This window comes from Aphelocoma coerulescens, chromosome 1 (genome assembly GCF_041296385.1).
Source record: "Aphelocoma coerulescens isolate FSJ_1873_10779 chromosome 1, UR_Acoe_1.0, whole genome shotgun sequence".
Taxonomy (NCBI): domain Eukaryota; kingdom Metazoa; phylum Chordata; class Aves; order Passeriformes; family Corvidae; genus Aphelocoma; species Aphelocoma coerulescens.
Window position 1 is genome coordinate 7348283 of NC_091013.1, and position 16698 is coordinate 7364980.

Here is a 16698-nt window from a genome sequence, read left to right on the forward strand (position 1 = left end):
ACAGAATGTTATTACAGAGCAGTTTGTGTACAGAGATATCTTTATGTAAGGGAACAACAAAAGGGAAAGGGGAGGGGTGAGGGTCTGAAATGTGATTCTTGTCTTTTCCTGTAAAACTCTTGCTGCAATTTGAGTACCATTTGTCACTTGCTTATTTTTGTGGTAACTTTAATAGAATGGTTTTTATCAGTAAAACATCAAGAGGTTTTGCAATCTTTTGTGAGCCTCTATTGTTATGTAGAATTCTCCATTGCTGCAAAAATCTTGTTATAAAAATACCTTTTAATATAACTGATGTAAGACTCATATAATCACATCAAGAGTTTTAGTTGCTGGGGTTTTATCCTTAACTTATTCCAAATACTCCAACTTTGTTCTGTGATTTCCATGTAGTTTGAGTATCTGTATGTGTTACTGATTAGCAGATTGATTGGTGTGCAGCTGGAATCAGGGTGAGCTTGTTAGCGAAATGCAGACATCCAAAATTTTCATTATGGGTTTATCTTGGTGGGGTGGGTATGAATGCTTGTTTCCAGCCTGTGATCAATCTGAATAGATAAACCTGCTAAAGCAAAAATACACAGATTGTGCCTTCTCTGTCAGTAAGATTCAGTTCAATATTTCTGTGAGCAGGAGTCAAAACCAGGGAGTTTTTCCAGGGAATAGGACCAAGCCTTATGCACTGCACTGCGTGTCATATACACATCTGAGTTGATCCAGGTGACCTGAGACTTGACCTGTGGATAGATTTGCATAGTGATTTGTGCACTATACTGAACTTAACCAGTGATATGAATTCTGAGAGCACACTCTGTTACCACTTCTGTCTTTCGTTGCCTGAGCTGCTTGTAGCACAGCACTTTGGATTTTGCCGGCAGAGTTCAACATTCTCACACTTCTGCTTTTAGGCATATCTAAAAAACAAGTAAAAGTAGTATATGTGCATGTTTATATAACTGTATATTCAACTATATAAAAAATAACCAGAATAGAAACTGTTCTGTAAGACTGTTTTCCCTTTTCAGTCTTTGAATACCCAAAACAAGAAAATCTGTTGCATGTTACTTTCCTTCTACTGTTTTCACTTTGAAACTTCTTTTATGCTTTCTGGGGACATTCACTAATAACTGATGCTTTTTCTGTATTTTCTAGAACTTACTAGATTCTTGAGACCCAGTAGCAACTTCCTGGTGAGGATTTTGTTACATATTAAATTGTTAAAAAGTTATTAAGGCTGCAAAACCACTATCAGGTACAGTTGAAGTGTCCTACCTGGCCACATTTTTTTCTGAGGAACACTTCCCCATTCAGTGTAGAAGTTAAGAGCCTCCAAAAATAAAACTTTCGGTATTTTTTCTCAGTGTTTCTTCAGGCAATGCTCTTTTCCCCCTTTTTATGTTCACTCCTGTGGCTCTCCTTCCCTATCTCATGGTCTCCATGCTTGTTTTGTCCAGCCCTTTTCCTGTTGACTTGTTAGTATGTTCAGAAGCAGTTTTGCTGTGAAGTGTGTCTATGCTGCTTGGCCTACCTGGAGCTGAACATTTACCAACCTTCTGGTCACTAAGTTTATGTGGGTTTTATATGCTTATATGTTATTGCAGTCATTTCCCCAGACAGTTAAAAAACTCATGTCTTCTGATTGATGAGCTGGCTTCCCATGCAGCACATTTGAATGGCTTAACCAAAAATTTGACAGACACTTGTGGTCTCTAAACTGCTTTGCAAACCAGGTGCTGTGCCTATTTGCCTTAGGATTTTGTGTTCACTGCAATAGAAACAAATTGTTGTATATTTTTTTATTAAACAATTCACATGTCATCTGCTGATTTCTGATTTTGGCACCAGCATGTCTAAGCAATGCAAGTTTACCACGTGAGCTGTGTTTTGCTGTAGTGTTTTTCTTACTCTCCCTTATCCCTCATGCCTTTATGTTTTGGGGGATTTTTCCTCCATGAACTCTTCTGTCAAATGCTAGACCAATGCAGGACTCAATTTGTAGTTTCTCAAATTGCCTGTACTGCACAAAATCTTTTCCACTATTTGAAACAAGAAACACTTTGATGCAGTTAAAAAATTTAAAGGACATCTTCCTGGACAGATTATATAGGAAAAAAGTCAGGCATACGTCATCTTTTAGTGCTATGTAGGAATGCTGGAGTGGGATCTTGCTCAGAGTCTATCACAGAGTTATATTAGATTTGTAGTTCCCTAAGTTTTGTTCATTTTCTTGGCATTTTGATAAGCACTGGGGTACAAGGGGTTGTGACTAGAAAAGTGTAGAAAGAATGACTTCAGCCTATGCTGCCATGAAAAACTGTGTTAAGAGAAGCAACCCCAGGCAGGCGTTGCGTTGAGTTAACTACATTCCCTGTAAAATATATTTCAGGAAGGACAGAAATAGTGGGTTCTGAGTTTGTGTCTATGCAAATTATAAACACACTTTGGTAGTGAAGAGCTCTGCTCACCCAGACTTGCAGCTGTTGGTCTAAAACCAGTCCTGTCAGCAGCACTTTGCCATCTGGAAGGCTTTACCTGCTCAGTTCTGTCTTGCTGAACTTGGCCTTTGGATGTGTAGCACAACTGTGGTTCAGCCATCCCAAAGAAAATGTCTGTGCTTTGTTCAACTTTCTTGTAAAGGAAACCTGTATCCAAAACTCTTTTTGATAGAAAGAGAGAACTGAGTCCTCAACTTCAGCCTAGTTTTTGCCTTCTTCCTTGACTTTTTAGGTAGAAGGAACTGTCCATAGGTCAAATGCAAAATGTCTTTGTATTACGTGGATGAGTGGGTATTACATAGTTCACTGCACAAATTGCTTGGTTTCATTTGGATATACACATTGGATTTATTATGGCTAATGCTGATGTAGCACGCAACATGATTTGAAAAGAAAGTACAATGTGTTACCATTTTATTTAAATATTTGCCATTTCATATCAAAGCCTGCCTCTAGGTAGTTAAAAATAATTTATTGTTTTTTATAGTCTATGAAAATCTTTCCATATTCCTTCCCATTTCAGTGAAAATATCATCATTATGTTGTTGATGTTCTGGTGTGGATTTTGTAAACAAACTGTAAAGACTTTTCTTAAATGTGTTATCTAACAGAAGGGTTATAACGGGATCTAAACTACTTTTAGCAGCAGCAAGACAAGTAAGGAAATTTTTAATTTCCACTAGGTAGTTTAACCTTGGGCAGTCATTATCTTTAGACAGTACATAAAAAATTGGCCTAAAAATGTGATATGGAAGAAAGCAGACAGTTAATATCATCTGGATGACAAGAATGTTTCTTTTCACTGTTCTGTAAATTAGATGTTTTTCTCCAATGCAGGTGGTTTTTTGTATTTTGCTGAGGTGTCTGGTAAGAGAATAGTACGACCACAAAACTGTTATAAAAGACAGAAAAAAGCCCACAGTGGCAAGAGAACCTGCAATCATTGCAGGACTTCCACCAACTTCTACCCTGATGTTGTAGCAGGTCAGGAACTCAGCTGAAACCTTCTCCTGGACGTTGTACGTGATGGCTGTGACTGTTACGCAGAGCACAATCAGCCATATAACGACACACAAATATTTAGCAAACTTTGGCCGCCGGAATTTGTGAAGCAGGTGCCTGTGGAAGTTTCCAGGGAGCGCTTGGGAGTGTTGTGTGCCGCTGTTCTTCTTCAGCGTGGCGTACTGGCTGAGGGCGATGGAGCACAGGATGGTGATGGTCACGTACATGCTGACGTGCATCACCAGCGTGCCCAGGTGATGGGCGATCCTGCACGCCACGGACTCGTAGGGCCAGCGGTGCCCATCTGCAAAATAGGCAGCCAGGAAGGGCATGGTGCTGCAAACCAGCAGATTTGCAGTGACGAGGTTGGCCAGGTAAATGTACTGTGTCCTTCGTGTGGGTGCTCTCTGTGAAAATGTCCAGGCGGCGAGAATGTTGCCAAAGACTCCAGCGGGAAGTAGGCAGGAGTAGATGATGGGGAGAGCTACAGTGGTAGCTGGTGATGGGTGAAGACATGTTGAATTATTCATTTATGCTAGTATTTCTTGAGTGGTCAGAGCTGAAACAATTAAAAAATTATTCTCTTGTAATGTGCATCTAACCTCTCTCCTAATCTCAGCTGTTTTCTTTGTCCCCCCTACTTTTCAGTGTTCTTAACACTGCTATTATCTTAAGTTTGCAAGAGTTTACAGTTTGGGTGTTCTCTTCCACAGAGATTTCATGAAGAGAAGTTAAACCCCAAAGCTTTTACATGCACAGAATCTAATAAAGTAAATTAGAAAGCTGAAGGTTCAAGCTAGGGTCTGGCAATAACTTCTGTGATCTTGGTTTATTTCTCAGTCTTCTGGAACATCTGTAACCTAATTTGAAACCACTTACAGACCATTTAAAATTAAATAAGCAAATTAAGTGCAAAGCATTACTTTAATTGCAGAAATGCAAAGAGTATCTGTACCTCCATTTAACTAAAAATTAGTCTGTATGCTGCAAGAATCTCACTATATATATTTATTTTATGCTCATGTCTGTATCTGGTGTTACTTTATCAGAGCTCTAATGTCAGATGTACATTTTGCAATTCAGTCTATATTTTTTAGCATATACAATGGTTGTTGAAAACTGCAGTATATTAATTTTTTTCCAAGTTCATTTTTCAATCTTTTCTCAGTTTCCAAACCGAAAATAAGAAATTAAATCTCTGTGCAATGACTGTGTATAAAAACTGGTATTTCAGCTTACAAACCTGTAGTGGAGAGTTTTTACTGCTGTATGCATATGTATACGTATATGTTTTAGTGGAGTGTATCCTAGTTAGCTTTTTTTCCATATCAAATCATATGGAAAAAACTAACAGATTTGAAACTTAGAGACTGATAATTTTTTTTAAACAGCTGTAAGCAAATGAACATAGATGCTAAAGAGGATTCTGTGTAGTAATGTTAAAAAGCCCAGACACCAAGAATAAAACTTGTGCTGTGGGCAGTGTTTGACAAACTTGCAAATTAAACTAACTTTTATAGCTCTTGTATTTCAGTGTACACTAAATGTATTAAATTGTTTTATTACAATGAGTTAAATTCACCAAGTCATTGTTGAATTTACTCATTTTAGAAGTCTAACAAAAATTTTTGTGCCATTGACCAAATTTTGTCAGGTGCAACAAAGAAGTAATAAGTTTAAGCTTACCTATACAAGCTGCAGGCACCTTCCTTTGCAGAGAGGAAATATTTCTGTCTGGTGTCCGTTTTATCTCCACTACTGCAGTGAAAATGATGGCACTGGAAGCTGGAGAGTACAGTTAAGAAAAATTTCTCTCTGACATAAGTAGGTTTTCAGAGTGTGCACTTTTCCTTTACAAGAACTGACTGACGGAAGTCAGGTAGGCATCTAAAGTTCAGAAAAGATGATGTGTGTACAAAAGCAGCTTTGAAATTAGGTCAGGATTGGCTCCATTAGGGAAAAAAAAAAAAAGATGGAGATAGCATGGAAGAGCAACTGTTAACAGTCATTTAGGTATGTCACAGAAACACCTTTCAATTCTTTATATAGTGCTTTCCTCTTTCAGGGGTGGAGGGGTTCTCTTTAGGACTGCCCACTTTCCTTCAGGCTGCTATCTTATGCATGAAAACTCGTCTTTTCAATGACAGTTCTTCAGCTCCAGGAGCTGTCATAAAGCTGTCTATTCCCAAAGCCTGTGTGCAATAATACTGTATCCATGTCTGTCCTCACATGAGTGACCAGATGGGCACATCTCTCACGTGGTCAGGGGATGGATTGTGTGGAAGCAATTTACAGCTGATGCATCCTAGGGTTCAGTCAGGGAAAATGAACTCATTGTCCAAGAAATACACTGTTTTACACAAATCATCCAGAAGTGTACACAGGACAATTTCCTTCCTCCATAGCATAGGTATGATCACAGACCAAACTCTGTTTAGCTCTGCAGAAGTTGAGACTTTTAAGTTTTCTCCTTTCTGATACATCACATTGTCAGATGAGGCTATTCAACAGCTATAAATTAAGTTCCTTTATGAGAACAGAAGTTTAAGGCTCTTGTTTTGCTGGTTATGCTTTATGTTTAAACATGGACTGTGAGAATTCACCTTCTTGGTCTGTTACCATTGTTCAGTCTCATTATTACTAATTTTTTTACTAAAACAATGGACATGTAAGCTGGCTTCCTATTCTGAATTTATAGCTGAACTCATTTACAATTGCATTTACTTGCTGTGGAGTATTAGTAATTAGGTTGTAAAGCTGTAATTATTCCTCATGTTTTTTAATTCTTGTTCTTGTTAAATTAATTTCAGTGCAAAAATGAAAGTTGATTTTGTGGTTTAACCCCGGGAGGCAGATGAGCCCTCACAGCTGCCTACTCACTTCCCCTCAGTGGGATGGGGGGGAGAATCAGAAGGGTAAAAGCAAGAAAACTTGTTTAAGATTTTTGCATCTTCCCCCTCTTGTTCTTGTGGCTGCTTTGCTGCAGAACAGACCTCCCCTTTGGTGCTCCCTCCTGCTCTGACACACTCTGATCAAATCTGCCAGTATCTGGGTGCCAAAGAGGGAGGATGTGGTTTAATCCCAGAAAGCACCTAAATCCCATACACTTGCTTACTTCCTCTCTGGTGGGCTGGGAGGGAGAATTGGTAGGGTAAAAGTGGAAACTCATGGTTTGTGATAAAGAGTTTAATAAGCATAAAAAAAAACAAACAAAAAAAAGAGAGAGAAACAAAAAACTCAAGTGGTAGAAAGCAACCCCTGCTGACCGGTGCCTAGTGAGTTCCTGAGAAATGGCAACACAGCCAAATTTCCTGCTTGGTTTCATTGCTGAGCATGGCACCATGTGCTCTGGGCTATCCCTGGGGTCAGCTGTCCCTGCTGTGTCCCCTCCCATGTCCTTGTGCACCCCCAGCCTCTCACTGGTGGGGTGTTCTGATAGGCAGAGAAGTCCTGCTGAGCAGTGGCTGAAGCATCCCTGTGTTATCAACACTTCTGATCACAAGCCCAAACCACAGCCCATATTGTGAAGGTGTCTAACCCAGCCAAAACCAGCAAAAGACCAGTGCATTTTGGTACACCAGTTGAAATGCAAGGATGTGTTATAGATTTGAGTAAAGAGGAAAATGAGGTTTGTGCAATTATATGGGGTGTGTGTTGAGTTAGCCTTTAAATACAGAAAGCAAAATAAACAGAATTACCTTTGTGTTAGAGTTCACCTGAAGACTCAGGGAATTAGAAAGCACTGGGAGGAGGAGAAGATAGACACACACTGTTTGAGTGACTGATTCTGTGGTCATTTGACATGTCACAGTATAACTTTCAGCAGATCTCCCAAGGTGTTTCAGGACTGTTTGCTCTTCAGTAATACTTTTTTGTAAAGTCTGACATTTTACTCTCAAGTTTGGGAATACTGATTGCAGAAAAAATGTGTAAGGATTATTTTTTTTTTTAAAGAGTAGAGATACCTGCTTTTGTTTCTTGGTCAGTACTAATTGCTTCCTACATGACAGTGCTGTCTAGTTTCAGATCTCCTTCTGAGCCAGTTGATACATCTGGCCTTTAACATCTTGAAGCACTGATTTTTACAGTTGTAGAAATCCAAAAGTATTTTCTGATTTTTTTTGTGGTTGTTTCTTTGTTCTGACTGCTGCTGCCTTAATGCTGCATTCTCAAGATCATGTAGTCATTCCTGTTCCCCTCTTCTGTGCCATGCCTGCTCTTAGAGACTTCCTAATAGACCTGTTCCCTTTCAGATTTTCATTTCTGAGCTGGAGAGTTGATTTTTTTAATGCAGTTTGGATTTTCCAAATCGAAGCCCTGTACTGTTACTTGGTCTGCTGAAGAGATCTGAGTCTATTTTGGCAATACTGCTGTGTCCATGAATTACAAACCTTGTAAATGAAAATTCTGATTTTAACACTTCGTTCAAAAGAATTTTAGAATTCACATTTTGTTCAAGCTGCTGTCATTCATGTCTATCCTCTCCTGAGTTCCCCAGCCCAAACCCTCACCCTGACCTGCTGTTCAGTATCATCAACCAACTGCTCACAGACTAAGCACAGACAGAGAAAGAATGATGAGATAACGTATATATCTTGTGAAATGTATGGTTTATGGTTTATAAACTCTACTAGATGTACCAGAATTGATGTAACTATGTAGAACTACAGTATTGCATAATAGAATTGCACTGTACAAGTACAAAACCAAGAGAAGCATCAATATAATAGGATGACAAAATTATAGATAAAAGATCATGAAATGCAATTACTGTGAGAATCCAAAATTACTGTACAAACATCTCTGTTGTATGCTGAAATGTTTAACAAAAAATGCAGTTACCATTGTATCTTCATGAAATTGCATGTTTGTGGGAATATTTCTTTTGAAGATTATGTAACCCCATAATTTTTAATTAAAAATGGAAACAAAATAGACTGGCTAGTCATTGTAATTTGTTAGATGTGTTTATATCCAGTTTCATCAAATCTGAGCGATGTAAAATCACATCAAAATTAAAACTAGTTTCTATCTAGCAGAGGTGATGTCTTATGTTTACTTTGCTCAATCAGAGCATTATGAGTATCTTCTGTAAAATCAGGATATTCTATGGAATTAGTAAAAATCCACACAGATGGATTTGGCATTAAAAGTCACATGATCCATTAGAGAAGTTACTGGTAGTCATATTAAAACTAACTTCTTTACACCTGCTTTCTTGAGCAGTATTGTTTGTATGTGTCAAGATAACAAATCCTTATTTTACAGAGCTTGATATCTGGTCTCTATTTCTTTGACCTTTCTGGTCTGTTATGCCAGACATTTAAGTTGTTCATGGTTGTGCTGCTTTAGTCATCTTCGTGCCAGACATCCCCCACCTTCAGCTCTCTGGTTTTTAAGAAATGTTACAGTTTGAAATTTGTTTGTGCCTAAATGCATAAAGCTGTTTAGCTTGAATCTGAGAATATAGCTGTGGCAATGAAATATTGCTGTTCACATGGCATCAGCAATTATCAAGATTATTTTAATCACATGGAAAGAGGAGGCTGATGCCAGGGAGGAAGCGTGCAGCTGGAATGTGTGGCTTTGGAAATCTAGGAGTAGACCACTGGCTGAGCCTGGCAGTTCTTTTTGCTCAGTTCTTGGAGTTTATGTTCTTTGCTGAACTATTTTGTGTAGCTACAGTCATCAAATTTGTCATATTGAAGGAAATCATAGGAAATACCCACATGTCATCTCTCCTTCATTCATTCCTAATTTTCTGAAAGCCTTTCTTGCTTTTCCTCAGGTGTTTGACCTTGACACTCACTAAAATGTTGGAAATATAATAAGGTACTTAGGATTGAATATTTTAGTTTTGCTGTTTAATAAAACTCAGTGTGCCTTCTGCACGTATAACTGAATTAACAGCTGTTGTATTCTTCACCTCATTTTTAAGCCACATATATTACTAAATTCTCAAATATTTTCTTTAAAAATACATTTATAAATGTAGTTAAAATACTGATCTCTTTGAAACCTATTAAAACAGAGAAAACCATAAAATACATAAAATCTGTAATGGTATCTAGATCTTTCAAATAGGACAGAATTTACTTTTGGCAAAATTCATCTATTATTTACATACACAAGTTACTAATATTAATGCATATATACACGTTTACTTTTACAGGTTCAAATCCCTTCATGGAAATCTCCCTGAAGAGTTAGTGTTCTAGTTTAGTCCAACACAAGATGTCTGAGAACTTCCTAATTTGTTTTCTTGGATAAACAAGAGCAAAATGCTTCTGAAAAGCAACTTCTCATTTTCACAAACAGAAGTAGGACTTCTCATTTTTCTTAATAGGAGGAAAGAGGCAGCATTAGTAGCTGCAGAGTAGAGAATTTTGTGATCTGAAATTGGTGTCCTGGAGTGACAGAGATTCATTTACACATTCAAATCACAGACTTCTTCCTTGAGTAACTGGAGTGGGGAGTGGTGGTCGATAATCGCTCTTGTGTGTATTGGCCAAGTTTTATGTCTGAAGTGCTCTCCAGGTTTAGGCTCGACTCTCCATGAAGTTTTCTGCAAATCAGTTGGAATACAGTCTTACGGACACTTCTGGACATTAGGAAATACATAACTGGGTCTAGGCAGCTGTTGAATGATGAAAATATGAGCATCACCTCATTGCACGTGTGAATGATCTCCTTCCAATAACAGGATGGGGTTTGTAACTGTGAGGTGATGTAGACAAACCGGAACAAGTGGTAAGGCACAAAACAGACGGTGAAAATGATGAGAACAATGAAGGAGTTTCTTGCTGTCTTGGTGTATTTTCCTGCATTGGGGAAATTTGCCCTTCTCCTCGAAATTTTCAGAAGGTTCTTGGCGATTTTAATGTACGAAAGTATCAAAAGGAAAAAAACTATCCAAAAAATCAGAACAGTGATGTAATTTAAAATTGCTTCTGTCTTTGCATTCTTTTTGCTTCGGTAATGAAAGCACAGGGTAGAGTTGCTGTCCTCAGTCTTGAAGAAAGATGGTGCAACTACTACTATAAATCCCGTCAGTGCAATCGCCCACACGGTGCAGCAGATCTGCACGCTCCGGGTCGTGGTCAGCATCTTCGGACGCTTCACAGACTTAGTTATTTTTATATAACGATCGAGACTAATTAGTCCCAACAGTACTATGCTAATATACATGTTCATGTAAAACAGAGTTCCCACCACCTTGCATAAAATCCGCCCAAACATCCAGCTGTTGTTGGTGGCATGATAGAGTATCCGGAAGGGAAGACAGAAGATCAGCAGAAGGTCTGCAACAGCTACGTTTAGCAAGTAAACTTGGATAGAATTCCTTTTCTGATGAATGCACAGGAAAGCAAATAGGGCTATCATATTTCCAACCAATCCAACGATGAAAATAACAGAATAAAAAACTATCAAAGCAAGTGACAGTGAGTTGTCATCTAAGGGACAGCTGGCATCATTGTGAATTTCTGAGGCGTTTATGATCAGGTTGGTTTGGTTACTCCAGAATTGTTCCTTGTGTGGAGTAATGGTCAGTAAATCAGCTGAAGTTGCAGCCATCCTTTGCAAAGGATTTTTAGCTGTTCTGCAGAGAAACAAAGAGAAATTTGAAGAATTAAGTCTCCGTTCATGTGTCTGTTTGCTTTATTGCCTACAGTCTAATGTGATATAAATATAAAAGGAAGTAGCTAAAAGGAGTAAATGCACCAAAGTATTGGTGTAGCTGAATAGAAGGAGTTGCAGCCAGATATCATGATATAATGGAAGTCTAGGTAATCTGCAGCCAAGAAAGAACACATAGTATAGAGTACTCACATGGGTAACTGTTTCTGTAATTCCAGCTTTGTTACTGTCTTGTGTTGTTTTGCAAGTAAGCTATTATATTTTCCTGCAAATTTAAGAAATTTATTTATCTATAAGAACAAATAATTTTTTAAAGTTCACTTGTTAGTATCAGTATTTCTAGCACAGAAGAATTTTTAACTAAGGTGCAGGGACAGGTAAGCATAGCTAAGTATTTCAGTGTTGATACAAAGTACATAAAATATATTAAAACAAGTCTAAACTTAGCTGTGTAAACTTACCTGTGTTAATTTTTGAGTACCCAAGATCTCCCACATGCAACTCACTGGTTTTCAATAAAAAAAGTCTTTGTCAATTAATAATTATTTGGCTACCTAATGTGTTACAAGTAACCTTGTGAGACAGTATTATTACAGTAGCTTGTCTTTAGTAATCTTCATATAAATTAGTGTATCTTCATATAAATTTAAGTGGTTTTTCCCTTTTTTTGTTCACAAATCAGTATTGCACAAATAAACAACTAATAGCTGGAAATCACATTAATGCAGTAACAGGTTGCTTTCAAACCTTCCTTTGCTTTCATAGGATAGTTTTTAATTTCATCTTTTTCCTGACCAGGAAGTTACAATGTGAAAGATAAAAGTCAGCTTTGACCAAGAAAGGAAAACCAGAAAAGTGTGGTTTGGAGAGTAGTCACACTGACCCGTTTAGAGAGATGGTTATCATTGACAAGTAATGGTAAAACTTCAACTTGTTTGTCTTAGCAACAAGAAATGCCATTAAAAAGTTTATTTAGAATATATTTTTTAGCAGAGGAAAGAGGTTTCTTCCCGTAATCTCACAAAATTTTCAGAAGTGGTTTTGGCACTCTGAACTTAGTTGTCTGGCAACTGTTAGAGAAAAAAAAAAAAAAAAAAAAAAAAAAAACAACAAAAAACCATTGCTGTATATGTAACTTTAAAACAGCTTTTTATGCTAGGTCTGTGTCTAGGCCATGCAATTTGCATGCTAGGTCTTAAAAAATGCAAATTTACATTTAATTCTGTGATGCGGCTACAGCAGCAAAAATGGCAACACTTCAGGGAAAATTCTTAAGAAGACCTGATGTATATACAAAATCTGAACTCTTGAAAGGACAATCTAAAATATTTTAACATTCTATGTTGTCTGACTTTACAATTGCATTAAACTTGTAGGGTGTGTTAGCAGTTTCAAAAACAGCTGTCCTCATATTTGCCGCATGATATCTTCAGGGCAAGAAGTAATTTCAAAAGGTTGATTTTCAACTGCAATGCTTTCAAATACATCTTGAAACCCATCTACTGCTATGACTTCATGTTTAAGTTGCTTTCCTATAAAAATGTTGGGTGTAGTGACTTGTATAAGCAGTGACAAGTTCAGATCAATGAAAGAGAGACTTGGGTTACGCTGCAGATGCATTGGAAACAAAACTTAGCACTGTCCTAAGTTGTGTCACGTCTAAGCAAGTAGATATGTTTAAAGCTAGGTATACTTTGAAAAGGGGTTTGGAGGTCAGCAATACCTTTACAGTTAGTAGAGATTTATTTTACTACAGCTTAAGTATAAAAGAAGCCACTTACCATTTATGCGTTAAGACGTTCTGCTGAGTCTCAAAACCACTGGTGAAGACAGGGAGGAGAAACGTGCAGGTCCTCTTATTAGAAAGCTACAGCAGCAGCTTCTTTGTGAAAGTGGTGAGTTTCAGCTGACTCGTACAATTGGCAACAAGGGGAAGTTTTAACTAGTGTTGCAACTGGTTTGGTTTGTTTTTTTAAAGGCAATTTTTAACTGGCAATACCCAGTTTATTTGGGCTTTGCTGGGAAAGGTTCTGTAATAAACTTTTCTCAGTTTTGCTCTGGAGATTTGAATTTTTTTCTCAGAGACTTTGTTTCTGGTGAGCAGTGCCAGTGGAATTTTGGGTGATAATGGTGTTGGTACAGTCTGTCATCTCTTTAATACTTCGTGGAAATAGTGTCACTTTTTCAAGTGTAGGGTAAAGATAAATCAACACCACAGTGGAATGGTACATTTTGGTACTGTTTATATAGTTCTCCCATCTACCTTTCTCCTTGCCTGGGATTAGAAATGTTGTTCTTTCTCACTCAAAATGACAGCAATGAGAGGATGTGAAAGTGCCCAAAGCGTGCAGCTTAACCATTTCACTAAGGCAGAAGTGAAATACAATATGCAGCAATAATACCACCTGGTAATACTCTCTCAAGTAGGGCATAAGGAATTGAAAATTACATGTATAAATTAGAAATTTTAGAGTGGATTCTAGAAGACCTGCTATGACAAGGCCTAAATTTAATGAAGACCTGAAGAGCATTGTCTTGAAGGTCTTTGTTCTCGTATAATTGGAACTTTTACAAAAAGATGTGTGTGGTTAGAGATGATGATTTTACAGGTGGTCAGACTGAACTTCTGGTAGCTCCTGTGCACTCTTCTTAGTTTTGCAATTTAAGCAGTAAGGTATTCTCAGGAAGTAGTATACAAATTTGAGGTTCTTCATTTAAAATATTATGGTCTTGAAAAGAGAGGCTTTGAGTAAATACAGGAAGTTCTAAATTAAATGCAATTGTTTAGGTATGTGTATTTAATACTAAATTGTGTTCCAATAGGTTCTGTCTGTATGTTGCTTCCTCCTGCAGCAGTCAATATCCATCCAAATTGTTGTATATTATTTCATTTTTATCAGTTACACCTCACTCTTATTTGTGAAAAATCAAAGGTATAGATAGCAATGGCTGGAATACAGTTTAGAAACCTAAACAATATCCCTCACTAGAATATCTGTGGAGTGTTCCTGTTCTTTCCTGCAGTTGAGAAGTGATGAGTGAATTCTGTGATTAAGGCTCAAAATAGTGTTTTATGTTCTCTCTGGGAAGGATAAGAACCCACAAAATGTATCCTAGGCAGGATATTTCAGCTGGGGAATTGAAAGAGTGTAAGGGTTAATAGGATGAAAAACAAAAAGGAAAAATAATACCAGGTAAGAAATTATAGACATGAGTTTTTATCTCCATTTTATCATGATTTCACTTTGTGTTCCTTGCTAGTTCTGGTAAGTTCTGAAAGGATTTTGCTATGCCTGGGGCAATAAAAGGGAAGCCAATGTAGAGAGAAGAGTCCATGCCAGAAAAAAACAAACAAACAAACAAACTGAAATTAAGACATTATTTTTAAAAAAGTAAAATCTAACTTCTGTTCACACTTTTCATGAAAATAACTTCTAAATTACAAATTGTACTTCTCAAACAGTATAATAACTTGTCTGGATTTTTGTCTTTTCAGCCACACTGTGTACTGCTTGCCTCAAAAGAGAATTCAGCCCCAGTAAAGCTTGGTGGTTTTGGGGTAGCAATTCAGTTAGGAGAGTCTGGGCTAGTTGCTGGAGGTAAGACATTTTCCTTCCACGTTATTTAGTATTGTGCATGTTGTACTGCAGAGTTCTGTTCTTCTGACACAGCCTGGCCTGCAAAACAAGAGCTCAAAAATAGTCTTTCACTAAAGACTTTCTTAACCTGGTGAATGCTAAATTGGTAGTGGAATGTAACATTGTGCATTCACTACATTGAGTATTAAATCCCTGTAAATGTTACTTAATAGGAGCTCATGCTGGTTTGGTCAAAATAAAACTGACAAAACCCAAAGAATTTTCCACTTTAATGCAAGCTTTGGCTTAATTCTTCTATGCTTGGTAAAGCAAAGAAAATAAAAATGCTGTCATTGAAGCACTTGAGTAAGGACTCAAGCATCGTCAGTGCTCCCCTGTTGGAGAGGCAATTCCTGTCAGAATGCTGTGCTGTTTAATAGCAAAATCTTACTAGTTTTCACATGTGATTCTTTTCTGTGTTTTAATATTTCATTGTAATTATTGCATAAGACATCAATATCTTGATATGTATGTATATTTTTTGACTGTGTTTTGTTTTCTGTGGATTTTATTTCCTCTAGCTGCCTTCCATATTGTTCCAGACAATAGGGTTATGCTTTAATCAGCCTGCACAGATGAAGACCCAATCAATTTTCTGATGCTTTCATTGCCAGAGTAGGAGACCACAACAAAACATTTTGTTAGTTTTAATACTTTTTCTTCAAAATGAGTAACTTCCTTCAGTACCATGCTTCTTCAAAAACTCAGATTTCCTAATCTAATCACTTAAAGTTCTGTGGCAATTTGACTTTCCTATGTTTTTCAAAATAAAAAGCAAATCCAGTATAAACATACCAACAGCTTCCAATGCCTTCTGGATATCACTGATACCCTGGAAATATCCAAGTATCTTATTACCTAGAGATATCTTTTCAAAGAAAATACCCATTCAGTTAAGCTTTAATAAAAAGGTCACTCCTTCCTTTACTTGTCTTGTATTACTCAAATTATCTGCACCTCAGCCACTGCTTTTTTTAGTGGTAGTTTCTACACTTTTATTTATAATTCCCTCCATTTTTTATGTTCTAGCTGAGCAACTTTACCCATTTCTTCTGTTTCAGCTACTCTTCTGGAGGTAGTCAGATGCAGTGTACTTTCAGACTACCAATTGTCTAACAATTCAAGTTTAACTTGGAAAAAAAAAAAATTACTGCATTTTCCCCCAAAGTTTTCCATGGCCTTCCTTTCCTGTCACTGTTCCCAGTGCTGTGATCCCACTCACTGTTCCTGTGCTCGACCTCCAAGCAGTGATCAGTGCTGGGGCTTCTGTTTGCAGCTCTTACAGAAGCTTCTCAAACCTTATCATTGTAATATTTCTCTCTATCAATATCTTTTGCTTCTTCCACCTCAACTTCTGCCATATTGGTCTGCCTTCATACACTCCTTTTTTCCCTTTTTCTCAACTGACATTTCCAATTTGCAGCCTTTTCATTAGCAATTGTTGCTTTCAGCTTCAAATTCCACTTGCTTTCAGGTATACCCAGAGTAATTCCACTTCATTTATATACTGTGGAGAGTCTCGATTCTCCTGCTTCTTTCAGGTTTTCTTCTTAACAGACTCCTCTCTTTCTTCTCATCTTCCATTCCAGTCTTTATACCACAAACTGCATCTGTTATCTGGCAATTCTTTTCCCTGCCAGAATCCTTCCTGAAGACAAATTACTAGACAGTTCCCTACACAGAACTGGCAAGATCCTACTTACTCAGTTTTACAATATCACCCATGTATGTTATATGAAAGCTGTCAATACTGGCTGTTTGAACTGAGCTATAAATTTCTCATAAATCAATGTTTATCTACACATTTGTTTAAGGGCATTATCCATATGCCCTATGGATAAGTTTTGTCATAATAGTAACAATAATGTACAGGCACTTCTTATTTCTCAATTGTGTCCTAGATGGAGTAGAAACTCCCCAAATAG

At 37.4% G+C, this 16698-nt stretch overlaps 3 protein-coding genes across 13 annotated transcripts in view; 1 reads left to right on the forward strand and 2 right to left on the reverse strand.

The window, feature by feature from the left end:
- The window catches only part of CASK (calcium/calmodulin dependent serine protein kinase), a 188018-nt gene that overhangs the window by 90304 nt on the left and 81016 nt on the right, over positions 1-16698 (forward strand). For all 8 annotated transcript variants that reach the window (XM_069025606.1, XM_069025686.1, XM_069025205.1 and 5 more), the window contains one exon: positions 14632-14734. In XM_069025606.1, coding sequence (XP_068881707.1) covers positions 14632-14734 — 103 coding nt within the window. The remainder of the gene's footprint in view (positions 1-14631; positions 14735-16698) is intronic.
- Positions 2874-5402, reverse strand: GPR82 (G protein-coupled receptor 82). Its single transcript, XM_069028371.1, has 2 exons — positions 5184-5402; positions 2874-4056 (listed from the first exon to the last, which is right to left on the reverse strand). The coding sequence occupies exon 2, from the start codon at positions 4025-4027 to the stop codon at positions 2984-2986; it is 1044 nt and encodes a 347-aa protein (XP_068884472.1). The 5' UTR covers positions 4028-4056; positions 5184-5402; the 3' UTR covers positions 2874-2983.
- GPR34 (G protein-coupled receptor 34) lies at positions 5462-13016 on the reverse strand. Of its 4 annotated transcripts, XM_069027082.1 has the most exons (3): positions 12917-13016; positions 11328-11400; positions 5462-11097 (listed from the first exon to the last, which is right to left on the reverse strand). In XM_069027082.1, the coding sequence occupies exon 3, from the start codon at positions 11070-11072 to the stop codon at positions 9933-9935; it is 1140 nt and encodes a 379-aa protein (XP_068883183.1). In that variant the 5' UTR covers positions 11073-11097; positions 11328-11400; positions 12917-13016; the 3' UTR covers positions 5462-9932. The 4 variants fall into 4 exon arrangements, with proteins under 4 accessions (XP_068883183.1, XP_068883102.1, XP_068883041.1 ...); XM_069027001.1 differs by lacking the exon at positions 11328-11400; XM_069026940.1 differs by having other exon boundaries at positions 5462-11400.

What these genes read in the sequence shown, in the direction of transcription:
- GPR82 (XM_069028371.1), bottom strand. Translation starts at nt 4,027, where the DNA reads ATGAATAATTCAACATGTCTTCACCCATCACCAGCTACCACTGTAGCT.
- GPR34 (XM_069027001.1), bottom strand. Translation starts at nt 11,072, where the DNA reads ATGGCTGCAACTTCAGCTGATTTACTGACCATTACTCCACACAAGGAA.